Genomic DNA, 16,793 nt, shown 5'->3' with positions numbered 1-16,793 from the left:
TCACCCCTGATATTTATGTAGACAAGTTGTGTCCATGTCATAGGTGAGTTGTTTCCATGTCACAAGTTTGAACCCAGCTTGTCTCCCTTAGAGACAAAAACACTGTTGGATAATTGAGTCTCAGCTCACTGTTGATGCAGCAGCACCACCTGCTGTCTTAACCAACAAACTACCAGCTGGAGTCAAATCTCCTCTACATCTGTTTTTAAACCTCTTATTAGACATCCTTCATGCTCACTGCTGTGTGTGTTATTGTTGCTGTTTGTCTCATTTCATCATCTGCAGTTCACTGAGGACAAAAAATACACTTCGGGAGGAAATATGCAACAATCATCATCAGTCAGAAGGAAAGAAATGCAACTAATGGGCTTCATTTACACCAACATGTATGAAATATACCAGTCTATAGAAATTGGACTGTGGAGACTTATATTACACAAGAAGTACAAGTTAGAGGAGATTATAAAAAGAAACAGAAAGAAGACAGAAACATGATCTCTCACTAAGAAGAATGACTTTAGATAAACATAAGTGATTAAATGAAACCAGTCACACCTGCACACATACATATAAATACATGATAAGTACTGATAAAGAAGGAAGCGGCTCCAGAAGCTCAGTCATTCTTTGAACAACAGCACTGCCCTCTGTCCACAAGAATACATCACAACCAGAAGCAATATTTTTTCACTGACACAACAAAGGTAGAGGTGGGAATGTTTGTGGGAATATACCTTACATTTTACAGTAAATTACATGAAATACTGAGCAGTTAACAAATAAAAGAACAAATCAGGGACAACCTTATAATTTATTAATCATAAATCTATTATCATAAATAGTTTAGTAGTAATCCATTAGTCGCGCGGGGGGGGGGGGGGGTTATAATGGGACAGAGTGCACAGTAAACTCGGCAGCCACACATCTGTTCTGTATTTCTCTGTTTTGTGTCTTCAGGTTATGCTAACCCACTGTTGCTAACTTTTGAGCTAACACCCTTTACTTTCCCAGCACTTGGGGAAACAACAGATGTGACTTTTTAGCAATTATTAACTGACACACTGTAGTCTGTACTGTACATTTACTGCCAGACTGACAACTTACTACTAACCTTTTCCTCTGCTCCGCTCGCATCCACCGTCACCTCTCTGCCACTCTTTCCCACTTGCTACGCAAACATACTCCTTAACAGAGCCACGCTACCAGTGGTTTCCCAGGCAACGACACAGAGGTTGACTCATTTACCGGAACAGCGCTGCACAGAGACTCCCAAACGCTATCGGTTTCCGCTATCCGTTCATTCGGATATCATAATATTAAAAACTTTTTTTTTTGGCCTGGCAGGGGTTCTCGTTGTGTCATTATGGAGAAGCACAGATTCAGTAAACGTTCAGTACATTCAGTAAACGTTGAGAACAATTAGACCCAGCAGTCTCCATTTGGTTAGGCGAGTTCACAGTTGTGAAAACAACAGGGGTGTTTTGAATACAGTTTTCACAGGTAATTTGTTAATCTGTCCCTCCCGCCGCAGGAAATAATGGATTACTCCTGGAAAGCTATTGATGTAGCACTTTTCTCCTTATGAAAATAACATGGAGATTATTCGACCAATGAGAATTTAGTCGGACAAGAGCATATCGACCAACTAATCGACCAGTCGACCAGCAGACTACAGCCCTAGAACTCTGAATCGGCTGCTGAGCAACACAAAACTAATAACTACTCACTCATTTCTAATTTCCTCAACAGTATTTACTTTTTTTGTCTCTTCAGGTACAAAACTAAGGCTCTCTCTGTCTTTCTGTCCAATCCTGAAGCCTGTCACCATTCTCCTCTCACAGCTTCACTGAGGAAAGCAGCCACTGAGAAGGCTGGAGGTTCACCAGGAAATACTGGACCTTGCTTTGATAACTGTGTTTAATACAATACTGTTGAAACCACAACGGACTGACTCCAACTCTCTACTGAACTCAGACTCTCCAGTCTACAGTGTGGACTCTCCTTAAGATCACACAGAAGCTTCACTCCCGAAACCGGCAGCTTGTTGAAGCTCAGATCCAGCTCTCTCAGGTGGGACAAGTTGGATCTGAATAAAGAATAAATGATGTATATAAAAATACATTTATAATGCAGTCAGATGTGTTCAGGTTTGAAATGGGTAGTTCAATGTTACTATGACCCAATTAATGAGCTTTTCACTAAAATTAGTAACTTTGTCATTGTGTATTGTGGATCATCATGTCAGCCTTCTACAGACATCATCCAAATGTCACCACAACATGCAGACACATATTCATGTCAACACTGATTCATAAAAAACTATATTGATACTTTAAACACCTGCATTGATCTCTCTCCCTCTGTGTGTGCATCTGTTCACATCTGTCACAAACTGGCTCAGTCAGTGACAAAAAAAGGAATCACATGAATAAAGTTTCTTAAATGACATTTATTGTGAGTGAAAGATGAAAATATTCTTTAAACAACGACATGAACAAAGATTTTATGATCTGTAAACATGAATGTGTATTAAATTAAATTAAATTTAAAAAATTAAAAAAGCTTACACACCATCACTGTCACATCACATAATATTAAACAATATTCAGGCGCCAGAACAAACACTGAAACAGGTTTTTAAGTGACTATCCTGCACTGCAGCTCAACAGAGAAACAAAGATGGAGTTTTGTACTAAAAAGGCTTTGAAGATAGAAGCCTCATATTCTCTTCAGATAAACATTTGAACACATTTTTGCACAGAAGGAGGACTGTGGATTTTGTCCCCCATCACTTACATTGTAAGTGCATTATGAAGGGATCGTCTAATGGTCAGTATGAACAGGAGGAATGATTACAGCAAGAAAATCATGTTTCACTGTTCATTCAGGCTCCTGACGTTTTAAGACTTGTTTAAGTCAGTTCTGCAGACAAGACTCAGGGCTGTAGCTGCAAAGACAAATATATACATCTATATCTTTATTTACAGTTAATGTACAAAAAAGAGAACTGAACATCAAAGACTGTATAGCACAAGAAAAAAACTAATCAACTCTTTTCTGTTTGTAACTAACTCCTTAAAGTTTTAAAATTTCATAAAACAAGTGACAACATCTGCCACCTTCTTTCTTGTTTCAGGTTACAGACACTCAACAAAAAGAATTTCCTCTGCAAACAGGCTGGAATATTCCTCCTGCACTGGCAGAATTTTCCATCTTTTGTTTGGGAACTTATATTTTATTTCCAGCTGCCTTGACATGTATCTGGCTATAAGTGCATTAGGAATATATAGATATGTAAACTGTACATTACAAAACAAAAACACAAATCCAAAGGAAGCAGATATAATGCTATGAAAATCTGTGATGTCCAAGTGTCTTTCTATTATTTTAGAATATATCTTTATCTTTATTGTCCATGAGGGTGGAAAATGGTCTTCAGCTCACCAAAACATGAAGACGCACTGCATGATTCTTGCAAGAAAGAGACAGTGAAGCAGTCAGTATAACAAACAGAGACAAGATCACACTACACATTAAAAACATCAAAAACAGTTCATGTCTGTGGCTTAAATTTCATCAGTCACTTTGCAGAGTTAAGAATACTGATGGCACTTTGGGATGAAGGACTTCTTAAATACAAGACAGAGACGACTTTTCAGCTCTTTTGAAAGAAAATGTCCCAATTGGTCTGTTTCCATGTGGCATTGAATCTCCTTCCTTTTAAGTTCCTTCTTAATGTCCAGGTATGCTCTGAGTTTCTGGACAATTTGAATGGGATAGTCTTGGTCAAGACACCAGCGTCACTTGTGCTGGTATAAAGATCGACTTTATTTTGAGACCAACATGTTTTGGCTTGTGGCTGTCAGGGTCAAACTGGATTTTCATCTTGTGACACACTTTCTTCAGCATCTGATTTAGTCTGAAACCAGTGGGAAACAGATCTTCAATGGGAGAGGGGTCTCTTGGGCAGAACTGTGCGTCTCGTCCTACTACCCTCTCAGTATTTTCATGTACCCAACAGCAGAAGTCCTGAGGTTTGGAGCAACTCACAGGATGTGACACAGAGAGCCTGCTGCAGTCAGTGGCCCTAAAGCTTCATACTGTGGAGCTCAGCATCCAGCACATTCTAAAGATTATCTTACAATACATGAGTCTGTTGTGAATTTCTGTAGACATGTTTTTTTGAATAAGTGTTTTTTGATTGCAGATCTTTCTCCTCCAATTATACATATTCATGTCCTCTCAGTACTAATGTGAGACTTGTGACATGATATGAGAGACAGTGGTGTTATTTGGTGTATAGTAGAGCTCACAACACTTTAAAGTGAACCTTTCAGTTGGAGATCTCTCCAATGTTGTTGCCTTGGTAACCATAATCAAGTAATTCTGAGTCTCATTCCAACTTCAGCTCAAAGGTTCAGCTTCAGGGTTTTGGAAAAGTGTGGATCCAACTTTCGCAAGTCAGTAATCAGAAATGAACTGGCTTGTGTTCCTTTGTTGATCACCATTGTAATCACATCTCGAGCCTTCTCAGCTCTGGATTTTGTTCTGACTGACTCCATTTCTTCTTCATTGATAACACCTCTTTGCAAAAGTCCATCCAGCAGCTGGTTTAGAATAACATCAGACACTGCTTTAACAAACAGTGTCCGAACTGAGCGCAGCCTCTCACGTGGTGAGGGATTCTGAGTCCTCTCTGGATTTTCCTTTCTTAAAGCAGCATCTGAGGGACCAGAGGGAGAGTGTAGTTCAATAACTTGCAGTCATGTTTCAATGCAGACCTCTTACTGTGTTCAGACAGAACATGAAGCATCATTTGCTCACATTTCACCACTGGAATATTTCAGTTTATTTGCCCCAAATTGTCACTGCACTGACTGTACGTTAGTTGTAATGGATGTCAACTGAGGCAGAGATTACTGATATGACACAGCCCTGATTCATTCACACTTGTGGGTAGACATGATTGATCAAAGTTACTTTTAGCTTCTTTACACGAAGCTCTTCAGTCCTATTGTTTACTTTTATCTCGGTTACATTTTATAATAAAGCCTGTGATTTACGATGTAATTTCATTGTATGAATCAGGTACCAATAAAACACTTTGGAAGAAAACAACACTATGGATAACAAGGGGGTAATGATAATAATTATTCATTTTAGAGGAAAGGAGAAATAAATTATTATCTGAGGATTTTTGTAAATACTGAGTATCTATGGTACAGTACTGGGAGACAAAACTGAGGTTTGGGAAACATTGTGTTCACAAACTGGTTCTTCTTGCGTAAAAAGAACAGTCAACACTTGCTATTACAGCCTGCATATAATTCTTACTGTGTAATTTTTAGAATTAAACTAATAATTACTAGGTTCCTCAGTTCCACATACTGTATATTTGCAACATATATTTATAACACACAGTGCTATGAAAAAGTATTTGCCCCCCCTCCTGACTTCTTCTATTTTGTATATATCTCAAACTAAGTTGTTTCGTATCTTCAAACAAAATGTGACTAAACAAAGGCAACTCGAGTAAAAACAAAATATACTTTTTAAATGATACATTTATTTATTGAAGCAAAAAAGCTAATATGCAAAACTTCATTGATAATTGGGTTCAGTTGGACTAAACACACCCAGGTCTGATTACCGCCAGACCTGCTCAATTTACATATTACTTAAATAGAACTCTTTCAGCTCTGTGAAGTTGGTTAGTGAGGTCTCAACAAGCAGCGCACCATGCCAGAAGAGATGAGGAAGGAGGTGATTAAAATACATCAGTCTGAGAAGGGTTACAAAGCCATTTCTAAAGCTGTAAGACTCCAAAGAACCAAAGTCAGAGCCATTATCTCCAAATGGAGAAAACTCGACACAGCAGTGAACCTTTCCAGAAGTGGCCAACCTTCCAAAATTCCTCCAAGAGCACAGCAACAACTCATCCAGGAAGTTACACAAGAGCTGAAACCAGCATCAAAGGATGCACAGGCCTTTCTCACACCAGTCAAGAACAGTGTTCATTACTCTAATGTTAGAAAGACACTGGCCAAAAATGGCATCTATGGGAGAGTGGCAAGGCGAAAACCACTGCTGACCCAGAAGAACGTGAAGGCTCATCTCAGTTTTTCCAAACACTCCTTGATGACCCTCGAACCTTTTGGGAGAATGTTCTATGGACAGATGAGTCGAAAGTGGAACTGTTTGGAAGACAGCGGTGCTGTTACATCTGGTATAAACCAAACGCAGCATTCTACATAAGAACAACACACCTACAGTCCAGCATAGTGGTGGTAGTGTAATGGTGTGGGGATGCTTTGCTTCTTCAGGGCCTGGTTACTTGCCATTATTGAGGGAAACAGGAATTCTGCTCTCTACCAGAAAATCCTAAGGGAGAATGTCCAGTCATTAGTCTGTAATTTGAAACTCAAGTGCAGCTGGGTTATGCAGCAACACATGATCCAAAGCACAAGACCAAGTCCACCTCTGAATGGCTCAATATAAACAAAATTAAGGTTTTGGAGTGGCCTGGTCAAAGTCCTGACTTGGACCCCATTGAGATGCTGTTGCAGGACCTTAAACTGGTGGGTCAGGCTGGAAAACCCTCCAATGTGGCTGAATTAAAGTAGTTATTCAAAGTAGAGTGGGCCAAACTTCCACCACAGTGACATGAAAGACTAATCTCAATCGTTTGCTGTTGTTGCTGCTAACAGTGGCACAACCAGCTATTAAGTTTAGGGGGCAATTACTTTTTCTCATGAGTGATACAGGTGTTGGATAATTTCATTTAATGAAGCAAAAGGTTGTCATTTAAAAACTATATTATGCGTTTACTCAGGTTGCCTTTGTTTTATTCTAAATTTTGTTTGAAGGTCTGACACAATTTAGTTTGAGATATATACAAAAATGTAAGAAATCAGAAAGAGAGCAAAAACGTTTTCACGGAACTGTATAACATATTTATATTATATTATTACTGTACTTTATTATGTTACAGTTTTTCCTCCTCAGATGATAATAGAACTTCCATTAGCCGTGCAGTTGAGAAAGGTACGTTTGTTTTCTACTCCACTCTACCCGATATGCTGCAGTGCTCGATGTTTAGAGCCATTACTCAACCTGTCCTTACTCCATACACAGTAACAATGAGAGTGTATGTAGCCTGCCTGCCCAAAGCACATATAGTGCCCCTCTGTATTTCCACAGTTTTTGGCAGCGTAGCGTAGCTGTCAAACAAATACCAGTAACGCTTTACTTTAGGTCCTTTAGTTTTATACTAATTTCTTAGAAATTCATATAGACAGTAATGTGCAGGAACAATATCTAAAAGTAAATTTTGAGAACATTTTATAGAAAGGATGGTGCAGTTTGGTACACATTATTAGGAAAAACAGAAAAAAATGGATGGTTTAGTTGGTAAGTGCCCACTCATATCTAGTTTCATACCTAGTTGTTAATTTGCAAAAACATTTAATAAATTAGACTCTTAACAATTCTTTAACAGCCTGTAAATACTTAGTTTTCAGTGTGCAGTGTTACGTGTCAAACTACATATTGGCTTGTTTCTTAAAAACCCCGTAACAGGCACAGTATACCACCACATTACGTAACCCACTCAAAGAAATGTCCTCAAAATGAACAGTTACACAGTGGCTACTTTCAGGAAATTATTGAAGCAACCTAATATGCTGATATATCGTTTCACAAACCAAACTACACACTGAAAAGTATTATTTTCTGTCATTTAAAGAAACAAGAAGCCTAATTTATCAGGAATTTTTGGAAATTAACAACTACATATTATCCCAAATATAATGAGTCGGCACTTACCCAACTGAAGCAACTTAACACTTTTTTCAGTACCAACTTGCACCACCCTTTCTGTAAAATCTCCTAAATATTTACCTGAAATTACCTGAAATACTCACAACATTTTCAGGAAATAAGTATAAAATTAAAGGACCTGTGGAAAATGTTACCTACATACTATAATTACCACAGAATATGAGTTATTAACACAATGTTTCCCAAATCTCAGTTTCAGAGTTTAATTTATTTCTGATTTCCTAGAAAATTTCTAGCTGTTACTCTCTTGTTCCACATTGTCTTGTTTTCCTCCACTGTACCTACATGTACGTACCAGCACCAGTAAGTACTGATTCATACAATGTAATTAAACTAACACAGACTTTCTTATAAAATGTTACCAGAATTGTTTGACTCATAAGTTAAAGTTTTACAAACATTTCTTGTAAGTTTTACATACACTGGCCGATAAGATCCATCAAATCGGGATAAAAAAGTGGACTAAATAATGATCTGAGGCAGAAGAAGAACAAAGGTGTCATGGATCACTCAATAACTGTTCTATTCTACTATCAGGTGGAGTGTTACTGCAGGAGGATGAAGCCTTTACCAGTCAGATCCACTTCATACTTCCAGACCTCTGTATTTTCTTGGTCCTGGACCATTAAAGTCACTTTGTCTGAGTTTGTAGGCAGGCGGATCTCAAACATTTTGTGGTAATCTGGTCCAATCTCCAGGTCAAAATCTGCTTTCTGAAAACCAGAATTATCCAAAGTGAACTAAAAGTAACAAACAGCAGTTTTATGAATCGTGTTACAGAGACCTTTGTCAGGTATTACAAACTGTCTGAAATACTCACTTCAGGTTGTATTATTGAGGCCTCAGGACAGAGAACGCTGTAAATTTGATCTTTGATGAGTTTACATTTGGGAGGGGCCTCAATGTAGTTAGCATCTTGATGCTGTGCCCTCACCTGAACAGACACCAGAACATTTTTATTATAAGATTTAGAGCCCAACTTTATCTCAGCACAGATATATCAGCATCAGCGCATTTGTAGACTGATAAGCAACAACTGGATACTGTGTTCACTCGTCTGTAGTGTGTGACAGTTGTATTTGTCTGCTTATGTTATTCGTATTTATTGTACAGTGTTTATGCTGCTCTCTTTGCCAAGTCACTCTAGAAAAAGAGATTTTAATCACAATGAGACTTTAACCTGGTTAAATAAAGGATAAGAAGAAGAACAAGTACATTCAGTGAAGAAATGCTAAATGCCACATGTTTGAGATCATTTAGAAATTGAGGGATGGGTGACATGGATAAATTTCCATCTCCAGTGCCAGGTGCACTTTCTGAGAGACATAACATTTCATCAGGTGACTATCACTGCACTGAAAACACACCTGGTCTTATGTATGTATCAGCACAATATCGAAGACACAATGTATTATTGTCATCACACAGTTTTGTTGCATTTATCACTGTACAAAAATGTATGACAACTGTCTGCGTGAACTAATATAACCTGTATGACGATGTAAACATTTACAATTAAATTTTGACTCCATATTCAGTTCTTACTAGCAGCTTTAAGAACAATCAGCCAATCAGTATGGACTGAAAGTGAAGCTGGAACATAACAACATAAAGTTTTACCTTTTTCAGAGGGATGTTTCTCGGCAGGAGAAACACGTTGAGTTTCTGCATCTGTGTTATTGGGTTTGGTAGTCCAAGGAACAGTAGGACTTGGCCACTAACTGGTTTCATGTTGTTCCAAAACCTCTTAATAAGATCAACAGCCCAGACTAGGCCAAAGGCAGAGAAGTGAGGGACATTCACAACCACATGAGTGTCTGTAATCTCCAGCGGCTCCAAGATGCTCATTCCATCATCAGTGATGTGGACGACAGACAGCAGACCTTCAGGGAGCGGAGCTGTGAAAACACAGATTTATTTACTAACAATAACAATCTCATTATAATGTTAGCGCTCATTTTATTTGATTTCTAGAACACTCAGTCTGGTCGGGGGGGGGGGGGGGGGGGCGCGTCTAGAGGGGATCAATTGTTCAAACTGGCTATTCCAAACTGGGGAGAAAATGAAAATGAATGAAGATGACATGTGACCCCCTGAGCTTCCCTCTTAGGACAAATTACCACTTGTATAAAGAAATATATAATAATATCAGAATTTAATGGGCAGTCTGGCCTGAACTGAACAGGAGAAAATTATATTTGGGTTGTTCTGTCTCCCTTTTGCCACCACAATTCTAAACCAGGACAAGCGCTGTGGAAAAGGACAGATTCTTTGAATGTTTTATTTTATCTCCATTTCTATCCAAACCCATCATGTTATGGATCACTGTTAAAGAAAAGGTATTTAAATATGCTATTTTCTAGGTAAGTTACATACTATTGCTTTAAAATTTCATTTATTTCTGAAATCAAATAAAATTACAGTTTAAACTGTGTGTCACAAGACAAACGTACACAGCATCTGTTCAAAATATCTCTATGCTGCTTTTGTCAGTTTTTCCCTTCTCCTGGGCTCACAAGTGTGTCTTATGTATCTTCCCTCCTACTTCCTTTTCCTTTTCTTCAAGGAGGTAAAGGGCTATGCTGCTCTTTTTTCCTTATCCCCTTTCTGCCACAGTGTTTAGCTCCACTGCTGGGAAGACTCCAAGAACAGATAAATCAGTGTTTGTTCATCTTGTGGCTGTAATGAACTCTGCAGCCTGTAGGGGGTGCTTACAGGAGTCTTATTGTTGATTTACTAAAATTCACAAAGCACAATTATCAGCTTACCATCCATGGTTTCACAGTGTGGCAGGTGGAGCTGACTGACAGCACTGTCAGGACTCTGGATGCTGAACAGCGGCCCTGCAGCCATCTTGCCAGCTGGTTGCAGGAGGCTCTCATCCCATTGGACAGTCCTGTACTCTAACTCCGCCTCCTGAACCATAACAAACACTAGTCCAGTCAAAGAACACCGGAACATACCTGGACCAGGACACCTGAACCTGTAGGACACAGAGGAGCTCATTACACAACACAAGCTCATCCAGCCTTTTTCCTGGTTTTAATGAATAAAAACTAAAGAATAAATTTGCTGGAGAAAATGTGCTGTCACTGCTGCAGTGCTTAAAAAGCTGGAGACCAAACTGAGCTGCTGGACAAGATGTAGGTGAAGCAGCAGCTGCAGGAGTATGAAGAGTTTGAAGAGTGTTAAAAGTGAAGTGTACTGAAGAGACTCACTGAAGGGAGTTGAAACAACAGTTGAGTCTGAGCACTAAATAAGTTAAACTACTGAACAGAGGGGAACTATCTGAAAGGAGCTGAAGTGTAATCACTGAAAGGAGTTGACAAGGTTGAAGGTTGAAATATTCTGCATCTTATGTTTTGGTTACCTGTATGAAATGTTTGAAGACTCAGTCAGCACTTTGGGTGTGAAGTCCTAAAACGTAGAAAGCGACATTAGTTACAGAAACTGACCATCTCACTCTCACAGTCGTACAGCAGGACAGGATCCTCACTGCTTCAGTTTCTACTCCACCTGCACTCTGTATTGTTGCTTCATCACTTGATTATCATTAGTTCACATGACTTAATGATCAGTTGCTCTTTAACTTTAAATTCTTCAGTGAAATAATCCTGCAGGACTATGTTGGACAGCAGCTGGTGGTTTCAGAGATGAGGAGGTAGAAATGAATTAGGAGGAGTTTCTGATGGAAGAGGAAGGAGCAGAGAGTGAGAGCAGAGGAAACAAGGGCTTGTAGATAACACAGATGACAGGAAATCATGTTTGGAGTTTAGACATAAGGAGTATTAACCTCTGGAGGAACCCAAATCTGATCAGTAACAAATTAATAAACATGTTTAAGTGAAAAAGGACATTTGTATTGACTCTACCTGCAAGTGACTTGTCTCAGTCAGATTCTCTCTGTACACAAGCTGCTGCTGCTGCTTCAACCTCTCTGGATCATCAGGATATAGTTGATCCTCTCTGTTGTCCTCAGACACATCAAGGGTTGTGTTGAATGTGGACAGATCTGGTGGGAAATCAGAGCCATCGGATGTGGAGAAGACACACAGCAGACGTTAAACTCTTCTAGACATCCTTGTGGCCCAGTGGGCTAAGACTCATACAGAAAGCTTCAACACAAAGTCCCAGTTTAAAGGTCACCACCAGGTTTGCACACCAAGACGTTTTTTTTCGTTCGAAATTGTCGCATGTCAAAAAATAAATATGACGTCACGTTGTGTCAATCACATTTACACACTGACTCTGACAGTTTCGTCCGTCATTTAAGTTTTCAGAGCAGGTTCAAATTTTCTGCGTTTTTTTGCATCCGTCAAAAGCCTTTACGGAGTTGTTTGACTACTCAGAGCCACCGTACACGCAAACATCATCATCCAAAATGGCATCGGAGAAACTTATCTATTTCGTCTCCCAGCACAAAGAACTTAGTGAGAAAGAAAGCAAAGAATATAGAGATGCGGAATTTAAAGACAGATTGTGGCAGTTGATTGTGGGGCAGCTTAGAATTGGGGATGGTAGGTACTGATAACAAAACAAAGGATGTACGAAAGATGAGACAGTAGTGATTGCGCTCTAAACGGCTAAGCTAATTTGCTTTGTTTTGTATTTTGTTAGTTGAAGCAGTGAAGAAAACTTGGCGTAACCTGAGGGACATATACATCCGCAAAAAGAGAGAGGAGCAGGGCAGAAGTGGACAGGGAGCCAGCAGGAAAAAGAGGTTGAAGTATATGGAAGCAATGTCCTCCCTGAAATCTTCCACAAAAAAGAGAAGGTAACTGGAAATGTACAACAGCTACGATGATGCTTAAGTTACAGCAGAGGGCAATTTAATGGCCACACAGTATAATTTCATAACTCAGACTAGACTATTTTCAACAGGTCAGATAGTAATATTGAGCTGGGTGATGAGGACAAGGAGGAGGATGACATAGATGATGGGGGCAGCACACAGACAGAGAGGGAGGACAGCTCAGCCCCTTCAGGTAGACACGGTGCCAAATCAAAGACGCGGACAGAGAGTGGAGATAGTTTAGCCAGGTACCTGCAGTGGAGAGAAGCAAGGGATGAAGTGAGAGAGAAGGAGGGAGAGGCAGAGCAACAGCAGTGTCAGGCTTGGCAGGAGCAGCAGACAGACGAAGTGTCCACCTCTCTCTTCAGCTTGGCCCCCAGCATGAGGAAACTCACCCCAGAGAAACTTTCCCATGTAAAGATTAAGATGCAGCAGCTGGTTCATGAAGCTGCCTTTGGGGGCGGGGGGGGGGGGGGGGGGGGGGCATTTACAAAATATAGTAATAACAGCCAATGTATTTAACTGTACAGTATTGAACCTATGAACAACATTCAAACAAATTTAAAATATCTGACATCTGACATCTTCTACGGTTGCATTGCTGTATCTCTAACTTATAAGTCCACGGCACACAAGGTCGTACTGCCATGGTAGTTGGCCAGCAGGTGAGACAAAATACAGTTTAAATGTGTCTCGAATGCGCAGAGCCTCTGCAGATGCCCGGTTGCCCCTTGGCCTCTGGATCTCCTGCAGACATGCGCTGGCGTCCACAACATCAAAGCTGTCATCCTGGCTGGCTGGTCCCTTCACTTCATTGCGCAGGTAGTTGCATAATATGCAGCTTGCTTTGACGATGCTGTCTGCCAGGTCAAGGTTCACCACCATCGGTCTTTTATAGACCCTGAAACACTGGGTCAGAATGCCGAACACATTTTCTGATATGCAACGTGCTCTTGACAGGCGGAGGTTGAAGATGCACTTGTCCTCTTCAAGACACTTTCCAGGGTAGGGTCGGAGGAGATATGGCTTCATGTGAAAAGCCTCATCTGCCACAATTACATGACCTTCCCCAATTCAGGTGCAGATGGGAGCTCCAATGGGGGTGGAACATTCAATGTTCCACACTGGAGGGCCCGTCCCAGCGCAGAATCTGCAAATATGCCTCCATTGCTATTCCCACCATAGCTCCCCATGTCAATGGCAAGGAAGCGGCAATCCGCATAGACTAAGGCGAGGAGGACAGTGGAAAAGGTGCCTTTATAATTAAAAAAAGGGAACCTGTGTTTGCAGGGGCCTCTATTCTGACATGCTTCCCATTCAGAGCTCCAAGGCAATTAGGGAAGTTCCATCTCTCCTCATTGAACATCCTTGCTGTGTTCTTCCAGATCTCCTCTGTTGGAGCTGGCATGTATTTGTCCTTGAGTTGCAGCCAGATTTGGTCACAGGTCTCCCTCACAATCTTCCCCACGGTGCTGATGCCCAACCTGAAATCAGCTCTAGCAGAAAAGTTACACAGACTGATCATAGTCTATTGACCATGATTTTGTCTGTATGTTGCAGCGTTTTAAGGCTGTGCCCTGAATATCTGTGGATCCAGTTAAAAGGCTGATCACCTGTTATCACCTGTGATCAGGTGTGTGTGTGTGTGTGTGTGTGTGTGTCAGAGAGAGAGAGTTGTGTGTGTCCCTACCTTAGACATACTGCCAGCCGCTGTTCAGGATCAATTGGATCACGGAAATTGGTGGTCTTCTTTTTAATGTGTGGTTCCAGTATTGCTAGAAGTGTAGCTAGTGTATCAAACTCCTGACATCCTGAAATAGACCTGGAAACGATCGGGATAATTCCACAGCTCCTTTATCAACAGGTGAAACTCTCCCTGCTCTTGGCGTCTTCTCAGGATTGGATGGACCCAATATTTCCTTTTTCTTTCTCTTTCAAGAAGTGAGAGGACCACAAAATCATCCTCCCTGCTTGACGACTCCATTTTGCCTCGTATTGTGAATTTTCACAACAAATAGAATAATAAAACGCATCAGACTCAGTGTGCAAGGTTTCTGTGCATAACGATTTTTATCAGATGACGGATTAAAAAAACGCATACGAAAAAAACAGATTTGGTGTGCAAAGTCCTTAAGGCTGGACAGAGACTTTCTTCGCGTCTCCTGTTGGTCTCTACTGGAAAACCCTCCAATAAAGTCAAAATGGCAAAGAAATACTGTAAAAATTTCTAGACCAAGCACAGTCATGTTTCAGTCAAGACCAAGTTAGCACAAAAAATGTACCCCAAAACCAAAGTTAAATTGGATTTTCAAAGTGTCAATCAAGAATGTTTTTATTCTGTTATTTCAATCATTGCAGTGGAACAAACTGTCTTGTTTTGAAGCTGTGAACACAACATTTTAAATTATCACTCCATGTCTTTGGACATTTGCACAACCAACTGATGTGCTGACATGCTGCAGTAAGCATATTGTGTCATTTCCGGTTGCCGACTGTGTTAACTGATAGCATTTTTGCTGCTCTAAACTCAATTAATTTTGCTATAGTCCTCATTACTGTGGATAAATACCCGCTGTATATTTAACCTTAGTGACACACCCACTGAGAAACCAACTTATTATTATTATTGGCAGCTCCATTGTAAGAAATGTGAAGTTAGTGACACCAGCAACCACAATCAAATGCATTTCTGCAGGCCAGAGCGGGTGACATTGAATCAAATTTAAAACTGCTGACTAAGGATAAATGTAAGTATGGTATGATTGTTATTCACATTGGTGGAACTCCCAGTTACGCCAATTGGAGGTCACTCAAATTAATGTTGAGTCGGTGTATACATATGCAAAGACAATGTCAGACTGTAGTTTTCTCTGGGTCCCTGCCCAACCTGACCAGTGATGACATGTATAGCCACATGTCATCATTCAACCGCTGGCTGTTGAGGTGGTGTCCAGTAAATGACGTGGGCTTCATAGACAACTGGAGGACTTTCTGGGGAAGACCTGGTCTCATTAGGAGACATGGTATACATCCCACTTTGGATGGAGTTGCTCTCATGTCTAAAAATAGGGATGAGTTTATAAGCAGACCAAAACCATGACAACCCAGAGTTGAGACTAGGAGGCAGAGCTGCAGGCCTACACACTTCTCTGCGTTTCCATTAGAGCAGTTACCCACCCAAAACATAGAAACTGTGTCTGTCCCCCGACCAATTAAGAGGATTCATTCATAAAAATTCAATTAAAATTAACACCTCCACTGCAATAGTACAACAAAATAGGAGAACTAAATGTGGACTCTTAAACATTAGATCTCTGTCTATTAGTAAATGATCTAATCTCAGATTATAATATTGATAATCCCTCCCTCCCTCTCTCTTTCTCTGTCAACCAAAATGGTCAAAGCAGAGACTCGCCCACCTAGAGCCCAGCTCTACTTGAAGTTTCTTCCCATTAAAGGGGAGTTTTTCCTTGCTGCTGTCACCAAGTGCTGCTCATGGTGGAATGTTGGGTCTCTGTAAATTAAAGAGTACGGTCTAGACCTGCTCTATGCAAAAAGCACCCTGAGATAAGTTTTGTTATGATTTGGTGCTAAATAAATAAAATTGAATTGAATTGGATTGAATTTGGACACAAGGAGAAAATTCAAACTCAATACAGAAATTACTGAGATTCAAACTGAAGATCTTCTTGCAGTGAGGCAACACATCATCTTTCCCAACAGTCAAAATAGATCAGAAGAAAATACCAGAAAGATCTAAAAATGTCTATTATAGTTCCCCAGAGTGCAATGTGATGTCTTCAGATATCTTGTTTTGTCTGACCAACAGACCAAAACCCCAAAATATTGAGTTCACAATATAAAACAGAATAAAAGAGGAAATGACTTGACTAAAAAAAGAAATGACTAAAAGTAACAAAATCCACCTCTAACACTCACTGATTTGTTTAATCTGTACAAAAACTGAAGTGTAAAAACAACAATCTCCCCACTAAATGGGGAGTTTTCAGATTTTATGTTTAGATAAGCTAAGCCAATTGGTTGCTGGCTGCAGCTTAATGTTTGCCATACAGACATGATAGACATATACTGTATGAACATCTAACTCTCTGCTAGAAAGCGAGTACGCATATTTTACAAAAGGTCAAACCTTGCTTTAAAA

At 40.1% G+C, this 16,793-nt stretch overlaps 1 protein-coding gene across 3 annotated transcripts in view; it reads right to left on the bottom strand.

Moving 5' to 3' along the window:
• Positions 1 to 2,429: 2,429 nt before the first annotated feature.
• Positions 2,430 to 16,793, bottom strand: part of LOC137185214 (NACHT, LRR and PYD domains-containing protein 3-like) — a 32,356-nt gene continuing 17,992 nt past the window's right edge. For all 3 annotated transcript variants that reach the window (XM_067593555.1, XM_067593554.1, XM_067593556.1), the window contains 7 exons: positions 11,712 to 11,851; positions 11,210 to 11,256; positions 10,608 to 10,822; positions 9,460 to 9,737; positions 8,660 to 8,773; positions 8,411 to 8,552; positions 2,430 to 4,723 (listed from right to left, as the gene is read on the bottom strand). In XM_067593555.1, coding sequence (XP_067449656.1) covers positions 4,410 to 4,723; positions 8,411 to 8,552; positions 8,660 to 8,773; positions 9,460 to 9,737; positions 10,608 to 10,822; positions 11,210 to 11,256; positions 11,712 to 11,851 — 1,250 coding nt within the window. In that variant the 3' untranslated portion in view covers positions 2,430 to 4,409. The remainder of the gene's footprint in view (positions 4,724 to 8,410; positions 8,553 to 8,659; positions 8,774 to 9,459; positions 9,738 to 10,607; positions 10,823 to 11,209; positions 11,257 to 11,711; positions 11,852 to 16,793) is intronic.

The sequence above is a fragment of the Thunnus thynnus genome, chromosome 6, assembly GCF_963924715.1.
Source record: "Thunnus thynnus chromosome 6, fThuThy2.1, whole genome shotgun sequence".
Taxonomy (NCBI): Eukaryota; Metazoa; Chordata; class Actinopteri; order Scombriformes; family Scombridae; genus Thunnus; species Thunnus thynnus.
Note: the sequence above shows the minus strand (reverse complement) of the source record. Positions and strands in the feature narration are given on the sequence as shown.